General features: G+C 43.9%; 1 protein-coding gene across 2 annotated transcripts in view; it reads left to right on the top strand.

Annotated features, from left to right (window-relative positions):
• The window catches only part of PHACTR3 (phosphatase and actin regulator 3), a 100,110-nt gene extending 81,739 nt beyond the window's left edge, over positions 1-18,371 (top strand). For both annotated transcript variants that reach the window (XM_018074023.2, XM_018074024.2), the window contains exons 9-13: positions 9,491-9,546; positions 13,841-13,902; positions 14,729-14,869; positions 16,174-16,250; positions 17,776-18,371. In XM_018074023.2, the coding sequence (XP_017929512.2) occupies positions 9,491-9,546; positions 13,841-13,902; positions 14,729-14,869; positions 16,174-16,250; positions 17,776-17,791 (352 nt within the window). In that variant the 3' untranslated portion in view covers positions 17,792-18,371. The remainder of the gene's footprint in view (positions 1-9,490; positions 9,547-13,840; positions 13,903-14,728; positions 14,870-16,173; positions 16,251-17,775) is intronic.
• Positions 18,372-19,599: the final 1,228 nt, after the last annotated feature.

Here is a 19,599-nt window from a genome sequence, read left to right on the forward strand (position 1 = left end):
TTTTCTTTAGGGATTACATAAAGTGCTTGGAAAGTACTGCATCTTCCTTGATTTACTTCAGTAATCAAGAAAACCATCCCTTGGCATGAAGACTGACATTACAAGGGGTTTGAAAGTGCCCCAGGATGTCCATCCCTGCCAGGTTCACACAGCTTGAGACCCCCAGCTCCAGGGAAATCCTTGCTGCTGCTTTATGCAACACCTTGCAGTGGCAAATACACCTGCAGACTTTTATTTGTCTCTGCACAGACTTTGCAGATTGCCAAAGGGTTCTTTATGTACTACTGCAGCTTACAGGGAACAGAACTCCCACTGCATGGGGAATTCTCAGCAGCTCAGTATCCATGGTGAGAGTGGCCATTCCCAAACCATTCTGCATGAAATGAGGGGGAGGAAGAGGACTGATACACTCTGCAGAGACAGGCTGACAGGCCACACATGCCAAGATTGCTTTGTCTGCTCTCTGCAAATCCAGCTGTGGTTTCTTCCAGTGACCCAAATCCCACAGTTGCACACTGCAGTGGCATCTGTTGGTAGGGGCAACTGTTTATAGGTTAAATGGACAGTATTGCAGGATCTTACTGCTGGCTGTGCAGCAGTGCGCATCCAGCTGAATCCAGGACATTTTGGGGCACTTCCATCCATGTACTGTATATTTTTGATACACTCTGGAACACAGCTAGTGCTACAGTCCAAACTGACATGTCTTTCTGTCATCCTGCCCCTGTTCCCTCACCCTGCAGTGGCTGGCATTGCATTCCTGGCTGCCCGGGAAGTTGAGCCACGAGCCCTCAGACACTGAATTTTATTTGATATAAACTTCCTTTTTCTTCCCTTTTTTTTTTTTTTTTTTTTTGGTACATATCATTACCCAGCAAGCACCCAGGAGCATGGAACTGTTTCAGTAGGAGATGGGAAAGTTTCAGGACAGTGACAGTCCCCACCACTGGGCTGAGATTTGTTTCTGGTCTACTGATGATTCACTTGCAGACTCCCTACTGCTGCTCAAGCAGTTGCTATCAGAGTTGATTTTGGTATTGCTTCAGCAGTGGCAGATGTCTTTATTTAAAATAATATAATGGTAATACATACATAGTGGGATAGAACTGGGATTTATATGATTCATTTTATTTGCCTGTCCTGAAGCATCAAACCCACAATGTTCTCAATTTGCCCAAACTTGAGACATGTAGCATTGCTTTTTTCTCTTTCATTCTGTGGGAACACAGGGCTCCAGAGCTGTACTGTTTCAGAGAGGGGAAAAAAAAAAAAAAAGAAAGAAAACCTATTGCCTTCCAATGAAATATTATTAGCCATTTTCAGTGACCTGCATAGTGTGACCCAGGTCATAACCACCATGTGGTTTCCATTGGAACACTCTTCAATATGCATTTTAGTACAGAGCCCTAAGCCCTGATCAGCCTTCAGCAGAGGAGGGGCACTGGGAAGCTGCAGCACTTGCACTGTTATTTCAAGAGCTTGTTCTTTGAGCACTCTTTTTTGCTGAGCTATTTTTAGCTTGACTGTATTCCCCAAACCAGCTCTTTGCCCAGCTGCAAGGCAAAGCAGAAGTAAGAACAAGCAGTGGTGCTGCTCACACTGACATTGCTACTGAACAAAGCACTCATCAAACTACAGACTCAGAACATGTCTCTGGCTGAATAATCAGTTGTACTTTTGTCACCCTAGTGACTAAATATTGTAATTCTATTACAAACAGGACAGATCCAGTATGTAGCAGCTCTGTTAAACCACAGAGTGGGGAAGCAGATGGAAGGGAGAGGAGAAAATTCCTGTTCTTTTACATTCACACCCCAATGTCAGAGCATTAGTTCATGTGTAGTAAATTAAAATCATTCTGTGACGTCGGTCCTGCAGTGTGCCACAACATCCTCCAAGAGTCCTCATCTGTGTGTTGGGAGAGGTATGAAAGCAAAAGCCTCCTGAAGGGGATGGAAGGATGCTCAGCATCTGCACTGAGCTTTGCAGCAGGCCTTTGAACCAAGGCTGGCTCTGCTCCCCTGCTCTACCTGGCCTTTCTTCCTCATACATTGAGAAAAGCAGGGACCCAAAGGTCAAATGCAGCAGGGCTTTCACAGGGGGTGAAAACAGTGATTAGGTAAAGCCTTCTCCATCTGAATCCTCTGCCATAATTAGATCTGGCCCTGCTGGTGCACCTCAGCCCACACAGTGCTTATCACTAAGTAGCACTGTGCAAGAGCAGACCTGTCACAGGGTGTGGGTCGCTCAGGGACGGTGGGTTGTGATACAAGGGTCACGCTGGGCAAGTATGTGGGTTTGATTCCAACTGAAATCTGAACTCCTCATTGCAGGCCTTATATCACAGAAATTATAGTGATGGACAACTGTAATTGCCTGGGAGACGAGAGACAACATAATTAACTGAACTCGTGCTGATTCGCAGCCTTGAAAATGCAGAGAGAACTAAAGGCCAAACGAATAAGTAACATATGTAATTAAGGCAACATATACAGCCCCTGTGTTTATCCACAGTTTTCTTATTTGGATGCAAAAAATAGTTCATGAAGGAACATAGACACAAATATTGGGCAATTTTAAAGCATGCAACTCACAGTATCTACCATACCAACTCACCCTTCTCATACTGCTCTGAGCTCCATTCACAGAATGGCACCAACTACTCACAGGATGATACTCAGATGCTCCAAGGCTGGAGCACCTCTGCTATGGAGACAGGCTGAGAAAGCTGGGGATGTTCAGCCTGGGGAGGAGAAAGCTCTGGGGATACATTATTGTGACCTACCAGTACTTAAAGGGAGCTTATAAAAAAGAGGGAGAATGACCTTTCATGTGGTCAGAAAGTAAGTATTCAAAGGGGAACAGTTTTAAACTGAAGGAAGATTGTGTTAGATTAGATATAAGAATGAGGATTTTTACAGTGAGGGTGGTAAAACAATGGAACAAGTTACTCAGAGAGATGGTGGATGTCCCATTCCTGGAAACATTCAAAGTCAGGCTGGACAGGGCTCTGAGTAACCTAATCTATTTGAAGATGTCCCTATTCATTGTAGGGGGGTTGAACTAGATGAATCTTTAAAGTTCCCTGCCAACTCAAACTATTGTATGATTTTCCTGCTATGGCAAATCCTGGCACATCACTGAGCTCATGCCAGAATTACCTTGGGGTGAAAACAAGTTGTGTCTCAGTGTCTACCTTCTAATTTTGCACAGACAGTAAAAGAGAAGTCCCTCCCACCACAGATTTACTACTACCCATAATTGTACATGCCAGCAGTTCTGCACTGCCACAGTGCAGCGCGTGGGCGACTCAAAGCCCTGGCACACATCCTCTTCACAGCTACTTATAGGAAGGATGAAAATAAACTGCTTGATGAATTGAACATGATGTTCTGGTAACAGAGATGCCAATTTAAGAGGCAGAGCCTTGGCCTCCTGATGGGCAGCAGACACAAGCAGCTTTATGAGAAGCAAGCACAGGGCACTCCCATTTCTCCTCCCTTTGGCTGGACTGGAGCTCTCCTGTGAGAGGGATCCTCCCCACCACCTCCCTTCCCAACTCGTCTGCAAAACCACCTGACACAAAGACAATCAATGCAATTGCCTCTGGCTACAGCTCATTTACTGATGGCTGGATTGATTGCTCACTTGTCAGTCCAGCGTCCACAGGCACATGCACGTGTCCAAGTCTCCCAGTTCACTGCTCCCTTTGGAGAAGATTATGGGAATCACATGGATCTAACTAGGAGCAGCAACAGGATTCCAAACTATGTCTTTTGGCTTCAGCGACAAATCCGAAAGAAATTCAGTTTTGTGACAGTCATACATCCAGATACTGTGCAACAGATATTGTGCAAAAATATTTTTGGACAACAGAGGAACATATTTTGGGAACAGACAAGAAACCACACAAATCAAGAACCTGAGCTGTTTTCACTGGATTCTGCTGAATGTTTGCTAGGCAGGGGAGTGCAAACCTGTAAGAAGAGCTAGAAAAGAAGGACTGTCTGAGGTGTGGCAAGTCAGCATAGCCCCATATGCACACAGGTGGGCTGTACCTCATCAGCTATTCTGTGCCCATAACTGCAAGCCCACAGCTTGCCGTGGCTTTGCTGGGATACAATTCCAACACGGACAAGGCAGATACTGCTGAGGGTCACTCTGAGGACAGAGAACTTGGCAGTGTCTCCTGTTCATAGGAAATATTGATGCATTGCCCATCTGACAGCAGACCCTGATACATGCAGATTCACAGACTGCTGAGGATTCAGTCACCTGTAACAGTCCAATATTGTCAACCTTGCTGTAATGCTGGTCCCATTCCCTTAAATGTGAAGGAGTCAATCTGGCTGTGTGAAGTAAATATCGATCTACTGATCAGCAGTCCCAGGCACATGTGCTCACATTGGGCTCACAGACATGTGACCTTGCTCCAGAGGGGACGAGCAGTTTGTGGTTTTCCCCTTGACTCTGATGCCAGCACATGTCAGACACCATTGTTAGCGGGACCTCCCCCTGGACTCTCATGGTGAAGGGCTGCAGCCCACTCCACCAAACCTCCTAGGCATGGGGCTGGTAGGGCAGCACTCTCCTGCTCTCCCCCTGGGCAGCCTGTTTTGCTGCAATTATACACCACACGTGTTCATCAAGGGGAACAGCCAGACATGGTGGATTTACTGCCCCTTGGGGAGCCAGTGTGGAGCCCTCACCAACGTCACAGAGCTCCCATGTGCACATTGCACGGAGAAAACAAACACCTCGAGGCCATGTGCAAACTCCCAGCACCGGAGGTGCTTTGAGACCCACAGTGCACATGGCTGTAACCTGTGGGGTGTTCTTGGGGCCAAGCAGGTGACTGAGCTACACCTGCACTGCTCCTCTCACCCACAGGAGTAACAGTGGAGAGGACATGGGAGCAAGGAAAGTATTTGGCTTCTGAGATGGCAATATATACATGGCAATATACAGATTCCTCGAGAAAACATTCTAAAGGTAGACTGAAAATACACCCAGAACACTCTGCAAGGTTAAACAGCTGAAGAACACTTGCTGCTTGGAGGTTTTTGCTTACTTTGCACAAAACAACAATAATGCAGAACCTTTGTAACCTTTCTGACCTTAAGAAATAGCTGCACATGTAGTGCTGTGTGCCCATCCCCTTCTATCCCCACACTCTTATGGTGACTACTTCAGCATTCTGAGGAACTATTCAGATTGTGGTGTCTATCCAAACTTGGAGCATCACTGACACACGTACAGCAAACTCTGAACTGTGTCCAAACACCATTTACAGAAAAGCAACACTGGTGCCTCCAGTTCTGCCCAGTTTCCCCAAGGCAGCTGCAGTTGCCTCTGAGGAGCTGCCAGTTCAGCTCCACTTACTGCTGCTCTTGGCATCCCTCGCTTTAAGCTAACAAGGAAGCAAATTCCTGGACTGGATACTCTTAACATGAGACCACAGCAATACCAATGACACTGTGGGAGATCTGGACAGAGGTAGGACTTTCCTGTGTGTTACTTGAGAGCTTTCAAGAAAGTTTCAAGACCTCCCCAACAACGGCTGGCCCTGCAGAGGTGTGCTAAAGGAGCACTCCTGCCTCAGCAGGCAGTACTAAAATACTCAAACCTAGATTTTAATAACATCCAGGAACACAACAGCATTAATTGGATATTTTTTCCACAAACAAGAAATAGGTATCTAAATCAACCGAAAGGAAATCATTACTGTGACGCAACAGGAGTGGTGGACTACGTGAGTCCTCCCTGCGGAGCTTACAGTCACCTCACTGAGGTGAGTCCATGTGGGGCTGCGAGTCCCTGAGTGAAAAAACAACAGAAATGGAAAGCACAGGACTTACCCAGCCATGGCCACGTCTGTGTTGCAGCAGTGCTGGAGCCTTGTGCCCACCTCAGACCTTCCGATGGCTCCTACAGAGTTGCCGAGCAGCACCACAGCCAGGCTGAGAGCAAAATGAACCCTGCAACCACCCACACTCAGGTGCAGGGACTTTGCTGGACCCACAGGAAATGAGCCAGGACTCTGATTGAAAATGGCCTGCACCTGTCTGCTACAAACCCCTCTCTTTGCAAAGCCTGTGGAGACCATCCAGAGTCACGGAGGGGTCAGTTTTTAGCCTTCACAACACCTCCATCATGGCAGGTGCCTGCTCCACACCCTGGCTCCCCTGCTCTGGTGATAACTGTTATTCAGCTTATTCAGTTAAACTGTTATTCAGTTTATTTTCATCGAGCAGGATTTGAGCATCCCCTCTCCAGACCCTCAGCCTCTCAGTGCCAGGTTCCTGGCCTGCGCTCCCCGGCCATGGCGTGAGGGGAGCCGGCAGCCATTTTCCCGGGCCAGGCGTCCCTGAGGTTTCCAAGGCCACGGTGTTGGCTGTTCGTAGGGATGGACAGTCCCTTCCAGGGAAACACGTCCAGCTCAGCATGCAGGGTGTGTTTCTGGTTCTACCAGAGGCAGGATTTAACGTTGTAACAGCTTTGGAGAAAATATGGAATAAATATCCAAAGTAGAGCACTTGTTGCTCGGAGCCCCACAGTGCCCGGAGAACAGCTCACCCGAGCAGAACCACAAACTCATCAGAAATGGTTTCTTACGTTAAAGCTCCCTTCAGGAGGGATGTGCATTTTTCACAGGGGTTCCCCCTGCTCTGCTGAGCCTCTGCCCCACCAGGAGCCCTCAGGAACATGTTTGTTCTCTCGCTCGGAGCCTGACTGCAGCCTCGTTCTGAGGGAAGTCAGCGGTGTCAGGGGGGCTGAGTCCCCTTCTGAGGAAACCAAGTGCGGCTTAGGGGGGTGAAGTCCCCTCCTCTATCCTCCCAGACCACAGAGCAGCTCAGGCAGGACGGGCTCTGCTCACACCCACAGCAGCCATGTGTTTCTTGCTCTGAGGGATGACCAGTCAAGGCAATGAGTTCACTCTAAAAGCAGCCACGCTCCTCCCGGGTGCAGGAAAGCCCCTGCAGAAAGGGTCTCTCGTGCCCTGATTGCCTCCAGCACAGCTCAGGGAGGATATGTGTGTGTCCCCCCGGGCTGTGCCCGCAGTCACTGCCCCCTGTTTCAGCCCTTGTGGAGCATCTGGAGTCCTTCACCTTCACCAACTCCCTCATTTCCCCTTCACCCCAAGCCACCCCACAGCAGCTGAGAACGGAAGTGAAAGTTTTGTCTGGGCAGAGAGAGGCTTCTCCTGAACAGAAAAAATAACACATAGACACAAAATGTCCCTGTGCTTTGGTAGCAACAGTGTCAGTGGGTTTTTACCACTTCTCATTTGATCATGACTCTTGCTCTATTTGGTGTTTTCACTCCATCTCGTTTCCTGAAATCCTGTTAGAACTTTATTTTGAAGCAAAATCCACGTCTAGTTTTGTGGCTGTGATACAAAGTTTGGAAGTGTGGTCCATAGCTCTGAAAAACTCAGGAAAAAACCTGTAATGCCCCCATGTACACACGCCCCCATGTACACACGTCTGCACCTTTTCCTTCTGCTGTGTGTAAAGCTGAGGGCATGCACAGAAATATGGGTACTTAGTCTGTATTTATCAAAGCCAAAAGGGGACACGGGGTTTTAAATAATCAACCATTGTACATATTATAACCACATATATATATATATATAAATACAGAGCATTCGTATACATCTGCATTCTCATACTGCTTTAATCACTTCTGTTAGGCTTTTAATCCCTCAGTGTACAAGAGGCTTCTGGAATCTAATGTACAGATTCAGGAGAATCTATCAATCTTGCATGGCAGGGCTGTAATTAAGAATGGTTAAGTGAGAGGTGTGTGAGCAGCAGGTTGGGTAGACCTCTCATTTGCAGATAAGCTCTCAGAGTAAGTTATTCTTCCCTGATTTATATTATAAAATGCACTTTAATCTGTTTCAAACAAAACCTATTCAGAGTTGTGTCATTTCTGAGACATACAGGCAAATGAGTGAGGATGGAAAAGTCCAAGGGTAACAGGAACTAAAAATACATGTTTAATTCTTTACTAGGGCATTTCAGCGTAATTCCAGTTTGGATTATTGCAGCTTCTGCTGCTGGAATATCTGGCTTATTACTCAACAGAACCTGGAGGCTGGGAGAAGAAGTTTAGGGGATACAGAGTGTTACATAGAAAAAATGAGAGTTAGGCTGTAGGTGTTTCCTAAGCACAAGAGCTCATGTAATCTAAATTTTCTGTGGGAATCTGTGTAGTAGTTGTGGTACCTTCCTGTTGCCAAAGATGAGAGTTTTTCCAGTGATCTCAGGGAAATTAATTAAAAAAGGGTAAGGAGTTGTTGGTCTGATAACACAAGACTGCAGAGTTGGTTGTAAAGGTATATTGGATAAGGCTTACAAAACAAGGAGAAACTGGAATCAGTTACTCTTACCAGTTCTTTTATGGTCTATTAACAGTTACTTCATTTTTCCATCTCTTGTGTGTTTGATAAGATGTAGATCTTGTTACAGCATGACTTTATAATCATTCATTCATTTCCCATGCACAGCAGAGGAATAACTGCCGCAGCAGTTTGCAGTGTGGTCCCTGCTCTGAGTGTTTCTTTGTCTCTGTAACTTCATCTCTGGCTTGGCAACATCTGCTGAGAGCAGGCAGTGAGAATCCTTAACGCTGCCAGAACACAGCCCAGAGAGCATCCGAAACTCTCCCCTGTCTGCTGGCTGGATTATTCCATGAAACCAGCAGACGCAGCCTGTGTGTGTGCCTAGGGGAGGGTCCCTGTACCTGAGATCCTCTGCAGATATGAGCAGTGTCTCGTGGGGAACTCTCATTTAGTATGCGGAATAAAATCACGGTGGCACCGATCATATGATCCGAAGACTCAATCCTGAGGCAGCACTACTGAAAAGGGGAGGTGAAACCAAGACATTCTGTTCAGACAGCGTGAGGCTGCGAGCAGCACACGAGCTGCATCCAGCAGGCAGAGCAGAGCAGAGCAGAGCTGCTGGACTGGGCTGGGCAACGTGTGGTCAGGAAACCACAGGAAAGCTTCATTTCTGGCCAGTCTGCATTTTGTCAGGGTGCACCACTGGTGTTACTGGAGCAAAGGAAATCCGCTGCTCCGCGTGATTAAAGGGCAAGGCAGTGAGAGCTACAGAAGATCACCGTGGAACTCCTTTGATAACCACCTTGAACACCCCCTCGGGAGGGAATTCTGCCCTTGGAGAGAACTGGTTCCAACTGACTGTCTGGAAAGTGGGATGGAAAGGATGCATGTTATGAGGAAGCCTTTCACTGGCAGCAGAGCAAACTAGAGGAGAACTTTCACCTGCATTGCTGGCATTTGGGAAAAATAATACAAGAAAGAATCCTGCTGCCAGCATTCTTTTTTAGTTTCTTCCTCACTAGTCCTAGAGAGAGATTTTGTAGTTCCCTCCTGAGGAAAACACCAACCAGAACTCAGAATCCTGCAGACTTTCCAAAGACCAGGCATGGTACAAAATGTGATTTTGGTGTTTTTCCGCAGGCGACTCAGCCAAAGACCCGCTGTTGAGGAGCTGGAAAGAAGGAATATCCTTAAACGTGAGTACTTTTTTTTTCCTAAACTATTTTATATGCATTTGTTGAAACCTGTGATTGCATTTCCAGAACCTATTATTTTTAAATAGACGAATTCATTCACTGGGATTATTTTCTGTACCTAAAAGTTTTAATTTTTCACAAATTTTAGGACAGACAAGAACTGTTCAGATTCAGGCTTTCAAAAATAATTTTCATTCTGATTACACTGTTATGGCTGTCCAAGAGGGGAATACAATTCCCTCAGTGCCATGAGAATGGGAGTGCCATTTCTCAAGACATGGCTTGTCAAGGCAAACCACACATGGAGGCTGCAGTGGAAGGGGGAACATCCTCACAGAGGGGTGGTTCTCCTAAAATACATTTGTTATGCCACTGGAGATCTTCCCAAAGACAAGTCAAAGATCATTCTGAGATGTCAGAGCTATCAGAGGGACAGTCCCAGGACTGTTACAGATGCTGCCACAGGGGAATGTTCTCAGCATCTCTCAAATTCTCAAAGCAAAACTTCCAACTCTTTTCCTAAAGGTTGGTGTTCTGAGCAGGGGATCAAACAAGTGATGAACATAAACCCTTTCCTTACTGGGAACCCTCTAAGCTAGGGGAAGGTGAGAGGGAGATTTGAAATTGTCTCAGACATCAGAGAGGGGGAATCTATCTGCTTAAAGGAAAAGTTTATTGCTTCTTTTATTTTCATGGTCTAACTAGTGTTGAAAGACAGAACCCAGAATAATTTGAACTATGATTTCTCACTAAACAAGCATAAATTTGTCATACAAGCAATGCTGCCTATGCAATTTAATTTATATTTAATCACAGGCTTGTAATTTGCTACTAAAAAAGTTACCTACATTGTGTTACCTAAAATTTAATGTCTCAGAACTTTCTTAGTGGTTTCCAAAAAAAACCCCTTGTGCTCTTGCCATGGGAGTTACCGGGATTTCATTTCAGTTTTAACACAAAGAAATTCCATAGTCAACATATATTTACCAGTGCTTTCTGTACTGTTCCAATGCACAGATCACACCCAGTAAAATTAACTGTATTTACCATTTGCATAGCTCCATGAGAAAAGGATATCCCCCTTGAAATGTGAGGGATGAACTTGGCCAAACTTCACCTGTCATCCACCACAAGAGGCAAGAAAAAGCAGTAACCCAAGATTCTGAAATAGATTGGGCCAGATTTTCAAGAGTCAATAACCAAGATCTCTGAAAATCTGTTTCTTTGGGTTTTTTCCTGGCTAAGGAAGAGCTGATCTCTACTGAAAAATCTGTTCTTTTATGTTTACTTTTTGGAGTGTGCTGGTTACATCCTTAATCTGGGTTAAACTGACCAGCTTCAATAATAAAAAAGTTTGAATACATTCATATAATGATCTTAGAGAGAGATAAAGCAGAAAGAAGATAAAGCAGAATTAAAGATAGTTCCTGAATTCCAGCTAAACATACTGGGCTGGATTTGTATCTCATTTAAAGAGCTTCCAGCATGGAGCAAATTTATTGACTTCTGTTGAGTTGCTCAGGCTTTATACAGGTTCAGAACCACTTCCATTTTATTTACCTCTGCCATTATATAAAAAGCTGAGTATCCTGTGAAGAGCTACAGTCACCACAGAGCTGTGCCAGGTATAAACTTCAACTGCTGGACAGGTGCAACAACTCTGCTCTCAGTTTTGGGTGAGCTCAGAAATTAGTAAAGGCTCCTCTTATTAATAGAAATTTTTGTTATGGACTTTAAAATAGCTTTTAAAATAGACTTCAATAGCCTTCTTGTTATGGATTTTATAAAACCCCTCCATGGATTGGGTGTGACATGCAAAGCTGTAGAGCACAGATGCCCTTCAGTGAAATCACCACAACCTCCTCCAGGTACAAAGGGTTCCATGGCTTTAAACTTTGAACTTCCCAACCCCTTGGATGTTCATAGTTTATACTGCTGACAGAAGCAATGCTACCCTCAAAGCTCTCTTAAGGACCTACAAGTCACATTAGTACAACTCTGGCAAAAAGAGAAGCATATTGCACAAGCCTAAGTGCACCTCCTGTTATTTTAAAGCGAATCTCAGCAAGATTTCAAAAAGTGATTTCTTATCTCCCTTAGGGAGATGTTTCTGAGATTAACACATAACAAGCAAACTGAAAGCCAACACTTTCTTATAATTTTGTTCATCTTCCAAGTCCTTTATCTATAGAAACACTGCTGGTTTCCCACCAAGCATGAAAAGCTTGAACTAAAATCACAACCCAGGTGTCAGATGTGTCCTCTGTCCTCAACAAAGAGCTGAATTTCACATTCAAGGAGGCATCTCTTGAACCACTGTGTACAATTCTTATTTCATTCTTAGCTGAAGCAATTGTTTTAGTGTCGTGCAGAGCTGAGGGTTCCCTGAAGAACTGGCAGAGCAGCAGAATGAATTATAGCACTGCCCAGGCCCCCTCAGGATTGGGAGCATCTCTGCTGAGACTTATAAACCCAGCCCTCAGTAATGAATGGATCTGTGTGGGCAGAGTGATGGGGGTGGGAAAAGCCTCTCTGGATTGTCTCAGTAATAATGCCTGAGTTCTAAAATGCCCTTGCCAGCATTTCCTATCAAATCTTCCTTTTTTTTTTTTTTTTTTTTTTTTTTTTTTTTGTAAAAGGACTATTTCTTTTATTTCTCAGAGCTGGGAATAAGCACTGACCCCGAGTGAATGTCAAATAGAAATGGGTCACTGCATGTTGAGTATACTTGGAAAAGCATTTTTTTAACAGAAATGTGTATTTTTGGCTTTCCTTTAGGAATTAGAATCATTGAATCATGGAATGGATTGGTTGGAAGGGACCTTAAAGTTCATCTTGTTCCATGCCCTGCCATGGGCAGGGACACCTTCCACTAGCCCAGGTTGCTCCAAGCCCTGTCCAACCTGGCCTGGGACACTTCCAGGGATCCAGGGGCAGCCACAGCTCCTCTGGGCAATTCTCTCACTGCATATCACACTATGTCTTAGAAAGGCACCATGGCATGGAAAATTCTCTTTTTTTAATAAAAAATACATATAGAAATATCTACTCTAAAAGGGGTGAATTAAAGCTGAATGAATAACCTCTTGCAGGTATCTCTACATCTAAGAATACCCTCTGCTTTTTAAAGCCTGTTCTCTTTTTAAACATTCCCCACTGAAATAGCTGCTCATCCCTGACACAGCACTAATTTTAGCTGACCTGTTCTCTTTACATTTCTTGCCTTGCCACTGAACTGTAATAAAGCACATTACAGCATTTTAAATTCTCTGATTTACATTCCTACTACAGCCAGTTGTAGCTCTGCACTACTATGTTACTTTAAATAGACACTTATGATTGCATTTCAGCGTAGTCTAATGAGCAGAAAAATCAGGGAGAACACTTCATTATTAAAAATAGCTTTTTGGAACCTCATTTGCACTGTTGGTGGTTTTTTGAGGCACGTTAGAAATCACATGTGTGTTTAACACTGGAAATATCTCATGCAAGTGGTGTAACAGGCTTCACAGGAGCATCCCGAGAATCCCACAATGGTTAAACCTTTCTCTGCAGCTTTGTTCAGGTCATGGGCTCACTCCTGATTTAGTAACAGATAGTACTGGAAATAGAAACGCCATTAACTTGTTTCCTAAGGCAGGGGATGGATTTCAGCAGTGTTACAGCACTCCAGGCTATTTTTAGAGCCAGTGTGGAGGAGTTCTCACGGCTTGAATGTTAATAGGCACAACACACAAAGCCAGGCTGGCTGGGGTAGGACAGAGCACTGCAAAGGAACCCCGGGAGGATAAAGAGCTTCTCATGGCAGGAGGAGCAGGGAAAGCAAAACGTGCAGGTCACAGCCCAGCACTGCAGCACTGCCACCATGTAGCCTGAGAAAAGCAGGAGAGAGGACAGAACATACTTTCCCTGGAGTTGCTGCAATGAGGCTCCTCAGCATCCAAGAGCAGTGAATGGCTCCAGCAATATGGAGAGTAAAACATGATCATTAACCAGCTATGGGATATTTTGATTTTCCTTCTCAAGTTTATACAAGTGGAGAGTTGGTGTGGCTGCTGTTTTATTAAATCTGCTTGGAGCTGGAGTTCAGAGCACAGGGAACCTGCCATTGGAAGCAATGCCTTGTCCTCCCACAGAGGTAGCTCCATGTTCTGATACATGACACAGAGATGAACTGACTGAACACAGCCAAGAACCAGCTCCTCGTTTTTCTGTGCTCATTATTGCCTGGAACTTGGGAAAACACCAAATTCCCTCATGAGGAAAGTCATCTTCTTTTTTATATTCTCTGCAGAACGAAATGATCAGACGGAGCAGGAAGAAAGAAGGGAAATCAAACAGAGACTGACAAGAAAGGTAAAAACTTGCAATACCTGCTATTTGCTTTTAGAAATTACCTAACAGAAATTCTAGAAATTAGCAAAGCCACTGTAACATCAACCAGTCATTATTACACAGAACCTCCCTTAATATGCAACCTCCTCAGCAGTGTCTCACAGTGTTTAGTAATAGGGATTATAAAAATCCCTACCTTTTCTCAGCTCCATGAGACTTAGTAGAATACTTACATATAAACTGCAAGTCAGAAAATGGGTATATATTGCTAGAAAAGGACATTTTCATTCACTGGAGCAGTAGCTGGCAGAGCTGAGTCCCTGCTGAGCCCCAGGTGTGCTCCAGTGGAACATTCCTCTTTGTGTTTGAAGTATTCCCAGAACTAGTTGGTGTTGTTCTGTTCCTGGGAATCCCTATGGGAATTGCAAACCAAACACGCCGATAACTCGCTAAAGCCAAACTGAAATTCTTACAGTGGATCCAGCCATGAGAGTCTCACCCAGACAATCTGCCTCTGCCTGTAGAACACCCCAACAGGATCCACTGTCATCCAGAGAACTTACCAAATCCACCAGGATTCCTTTACATTTTGCAAGTGTATTTGACTGGTAGCCAGGTTAAAATATTTTCTTTTGTCCATTCTAAAGGCACTGTGCTGCAGCCCATTTAAACCATTACTACTCTGCTAATGGTCCTCCAAATGATTAATATTCCCTGAAATTTCCAAGGATTGGGTGCTTTTCCCTCCACATAAATGCACACTAGGGTAAGAAGCAGAAAAATCGCATATTTTACTGATACCTTTGTTATTAACCCTGGTTTTATTTTTTAAAATGACTGAATACAGCTTAACCAGAGACCTACAGTCGATGAACTGAGAGACAGAAAAATCCTGATTCGATTCAGTGATTATGTGGAAGTGGCAAAGGCACAGGACTACGACAGGAGAGCAGACAAACCATGGACACGACTCTCAGCAGCAGACAAGGTACTGCCAGAGCTAAAATCACACACAGCTGCTTTCTCCTTGCTTTGTCTGGAATGATACATCACATTCTGCAATGACATTTAACCACTGGGACATTTAATCTCTGTACAGTTCACCATTATTTTCTATGCTGAGATCACACTGACCAAGGCATCCTGTCAGGAAAAATGCTATTTATAAAAATGCCTATTTAGTGCTGGAAGGGCTTCTACCCAGCCCACCCAAAAAGGTGGATACAATCATTGGGCTCCAACTCAAAACCATTTTCAGCCAATACAACATTAACATTTCTTCTCAGACTGGAAGTTTTGCCCCAGACACGCAAATATTCTCCACTGTGTTTCTAAACATGCAAGGATTTCCTCTCCTCTTCCCTATGAATGCTCAAGGAGTCACTTGACCCACATTCTCAGGAGCACAACCAAACACTCAGTTTGTGTCACATACCTGCCACTCACTGATTTCCATCCCAGTCGAAGTGTCACATTGAGGTCCTGGAGCAGTAAGAGCAGTTCAGCTCTAGATTCCAGCTGGGAGTGCTGCTGGATAAGCTGGGAGGTTTCAGGGCTGCAGGAAGCAGGAGGAGCAGGGACCTGAGATGTACTGGCAAAGTGGCAAACACAGGACTGGTACTTGTGGTTTTGGTCTGAGATGTGGAGCTCAAACCCTTCAGTCTCCATCCTCAGTAAAAAAACCAAATGGATTCAGAGGACTCATATGGAAAAGGAACAGAGCATTTCTCCTCCATCAGCTCTTCTCCTGAGCAAAATGGTGAATATTCTATAGTAATCAATAAATAATGATTTTGTATTTTCCTTGTAGGTACTCAGCTTTTATTAAAATTAGGTTTTTCCTAGTTTCAATTATTGCTAACAAGGCAGGTTCATAAGCAAAACCAAAATGACAGTTCAGCTGCACATGCTGGTGGCTCCCATCGGGGAGTCAGGGTCAGGAGCTGGGCTGGAAAAGGATCAATTGCTTGGCAACTCCTGTTAGTCTTTAATAAATTTTAACTGGAATCTTATTAAATGTGAGACAATAAGCCCTGGGGTGTTATTCTGTCAGAAGTGCTTCTAGACAGCAGTGGCCCTGTCAGCAATCAATAATGAATGAGAAGGGTTGTGTCACCAATCCATAGAACCTAAATATTCTGTGTCTCTGGCAGCACAGTGGGCTCTGCTATACCCAATACCTGCAATTTCTACTGTAGGAAACTGTTCTGCAAGTCTGGCATTTTGCAATGCTCACAAATATAAAATTACTTTTCATATATAATTCTTTGTTTTTCTATTTTCAATCCCCAGGCAGCAATTCGGAAAGAGCTGAATGAGTACAAAAGCAATGAAATGGAGGTACATGCATCCAGCAAACATTTGACAAGGTCAGTTTTCCACCTATTTACTTCCATTGCCTGCTAAAAACAGTCTCTTGAGTCTTGAATCTGTACACTTTATTCTTACATGATGTGGGAGAAGAATATGCAAAGGGAGCTTTGTTTTAAAAGAAAATGGAAATATTTATCTTCCTGTTCAGAATCTGGATTTTCTGATTTTGTTGGGGCTTTTAATAGCATGTACCCAGCAGACCTTCTCCAGAGCACCCCTCAGCCAGCATTCCTTGCACCAAAGATCCAAAAGATAGGACAAAAAATTAAATGTAGGGTAAAATGTACAAAGCAATATGAGTTTTTTGAAGCAGAAGAACAACTTAATACACTTTATAAAGGTCTTTGAATCAAATATACTTTAGTCTGCAACATTATCACAAACACTGCAGTTTGCCTGCTAGGAAATATAAAACTCTACCTGCAGTAACAAACACACCTAATGCCCCTGGGTAATGCACTTGTTCTAATTGGATTTGTTCTAATGGATTCAGCCTGGGGATTTCAGGATCCCCTGTCAGGCCACTTGCTCTTGGAAGGAGTGCAACCCCCCAGGGAACTTCTTGGCAGTCAGGTGAGGGCTGGAGCAGGTCAGGAGAGGGAACAAGTTTGGAGTATTGTCACTCTCTGTCACATTCCCAGGTTTTTATTCCTGGACTCACAATGAATTCCAGCTTAACTGAGCTCGGGCTGGTCAATGAACATGGTCCAGGCAAACACACTTCAGCTGTAAATGCAATGTCCAATGTGATATTTATATAATTCCAGACAGTTCCTGCAATTTAAGGCCCTTTTAACATGACAGGACTCAGACTCAGTGTTTAGGGCAAAAATCATCACTGCACTGATGGAATGAAACATGGGAGGGGCAAAGGGGATGGCTGCAGTGTCAGTCTCAGAGTGACACCTACATCCTCTAAGCTACCTGGGGAATTTAGGTAGATGATAATGATAGATTTGGAAATTTGTTCAGGATACTAGGAATAAACAGGCTTACAATTTACAGTTAGTGCTAAGGCATTTCAAATGACTGGAACTTTAATTGTGTATCTCAGCCTAAAGAACAAGCCTACAGAGCAAGAGGATATTTAGTCCAGACTCATAATCACATATTCCACCAACAGTAGCTCCTCAGATTTTATGAAACATCAACACTGTTAGCTCTTACAAAAGAACAAAATTACCACACAATAAAGAATATTGCCACCAATGACAACCTGTGGCTTCATTTGCCAAAAGAAAAGAACCTCAAATCAACCCCACACCTGTATTTGCATTTGCACTCCCAAATTGCTGTAACTGGTTAAACTGGGCCCTGAGGATCGTCCCTGCACTACAGTCCTGGCACATGGTGAAAATGAAGACTTAGAGGTGCTGATATTCTTCAACACTGTTACTGTACCTTTAAACAGAATGAACAGTTTTGTGGGCTTTTTAAATTTTTGTTAATCTAACAGAGAATTGAACTACCTTTTGTTTTCTGTTTCAAAGTGGTTTGATGAATGTCTCTCATCTCTCCCAGATTTCACAGGCCATAGAAATTTTCTTCTGAGAAGAATCTGTCTTTACTTTTTGATATTGCTGCTGAACACGCATCAGGGAATATCTGAGTCTTTCCCTCAAGTTCAGAGCAGGATCCCTTGGTGTTTGTGTGAAGGAAGGACTCTGAGCTGAGGTCTCTGCAGCACTTATGGACAGAGAGCCCAGGGCTGCCCCTGGCTCTGGAGGCAGGAGAGCCACGGCCTGGGATTGGGATGAGCTGCTGACAAAGACTGAAGCAAAGCTACTTGGAAGAGCCTCCTACTCTCACACTTGTTTGGAACTGTTTTGCAGCCTGTCTTGGAAGAGGAGATGTTGTGCATGTACAGGCTTTACCATTCCAAGGCCTCTGACATAAACGGACATGACACACTGTCATCCAGTATTATGTTGATGAGACATTTTGAACTTGCCACAATTAGTTTGTAAAACACTTCAGTTCATGTTCTAAAAACTAATTTAATGTATTATAATTTCATTCTTTTTTATATAATGTCTAACAGAATCACAGCTGCAAGCATTTTTGATTCCTGTTACTTTTGTTCTTTAATTAAATGACTACTTATTGCAGGAAATGAACATGTTTCCTAAAGCTCTTTTTTTCCCAGGGACAGTTGGGAAGGGAAGAGATTATAATTATTCTGCACCAGACCATTGCACTTCTTCATCAACATGAAGTCTGCAAAAAGAAGATCCCAACTAAGGTTTTTCCATCTCATGGAATAGCAGAACCTGATTGTCATCCTCCACTACTTGAGGCTCTGACCCTCTAAAGAATGACAATTAAGTTCACTGTTATTCTCATTCAAAATGAGTAAATTGGACAAGCACAGGTAGAAATGTAACAATGTACTTTGATATTTAGCAAACAAATGATTTTAATGCTTTCTTGACAGTAAGAAGAAAAAAGTTACTAAGTGCTAATAACAAAGCAGATAGAACTGGCTGAGAAAAATGTAAAGCCAGACATTCTAATAATGCCTGACATGGAGGAGCATCTGAGAATTTACTCAAATTACTACTAAAAAATAAAACACAGACAGCTGGAAAACACACCTGAGACAAGAACAAAATGGTGAATACACTCCCAAACATTTCTCTGCAAGACTCTTCAGTGCTATAACTTCAGGGAGTCTGTCAGTGTTAAACACTTGAGAAAGGCATTCTTGGTCTCGTAGCTTCACTGAGCTGATTCCATGGAGTGTGACAATAAAATCAGTGTTTCAAATGGATGGCACAGACTATGACTGAGTTGCTGCAGGTGGGGCACAGTCAGCACACAGAGCCAGGGCTGTGTGCTCAGGGTGGGGATGGACTCACACACAGCCCTGCTCCTGGAGAAGGGCAGGTCAGAGCACAGCAACACTTCACTGTGAGTCCCCAAGGCAACGAGGGGGAACTGAGGACTCCTGGCAAAGGTGCTGGCCAGGATGGGGGACACTGGCTGGCTTTGCTGGAGCTGGCTGGTGCTTTGTCCAACATCTTCATGTTTGACCTGTCTGACTGCCATTTGAAGACCTGACTGACCCAACTACTTGATCCAAAGATGTATTTTTTCCTCTTTAGTGCAATTTTTTAACTTGCTGGATTTTCACAGAAATATGCATCATTAACTAGCTTTTTAACTTACTACTATATTTATCCATCATTTTAATTTGATTATTAATACAATAGTATTAATTCTTAAGAACAACATAGTGAGAGTTCAGATGCAATATACAAGAAGGTTGAACAGAAAGGAGAGAAAAGTTTCTTCAGCAGAGGCATTTTTAATGTGAGAACAGCAGATGAGCCACTGTTAACTACA

This window comes from Manacus vitellinus, unplaced genomic scaffold (genome assembly GCF_001715985.3).
Source record: "Manacus vitellinus isolate BGI_N305 unplaced genomic scaffold, ASM171598v3 scaffold_26_pilon, whole genome shotgun sequence".
Lineage (NCBI taxonomy): Eukaryota > Metazoa > Chordata > Aves > Passeriformes > Pipridae > Manacus > Manacus vitellinus.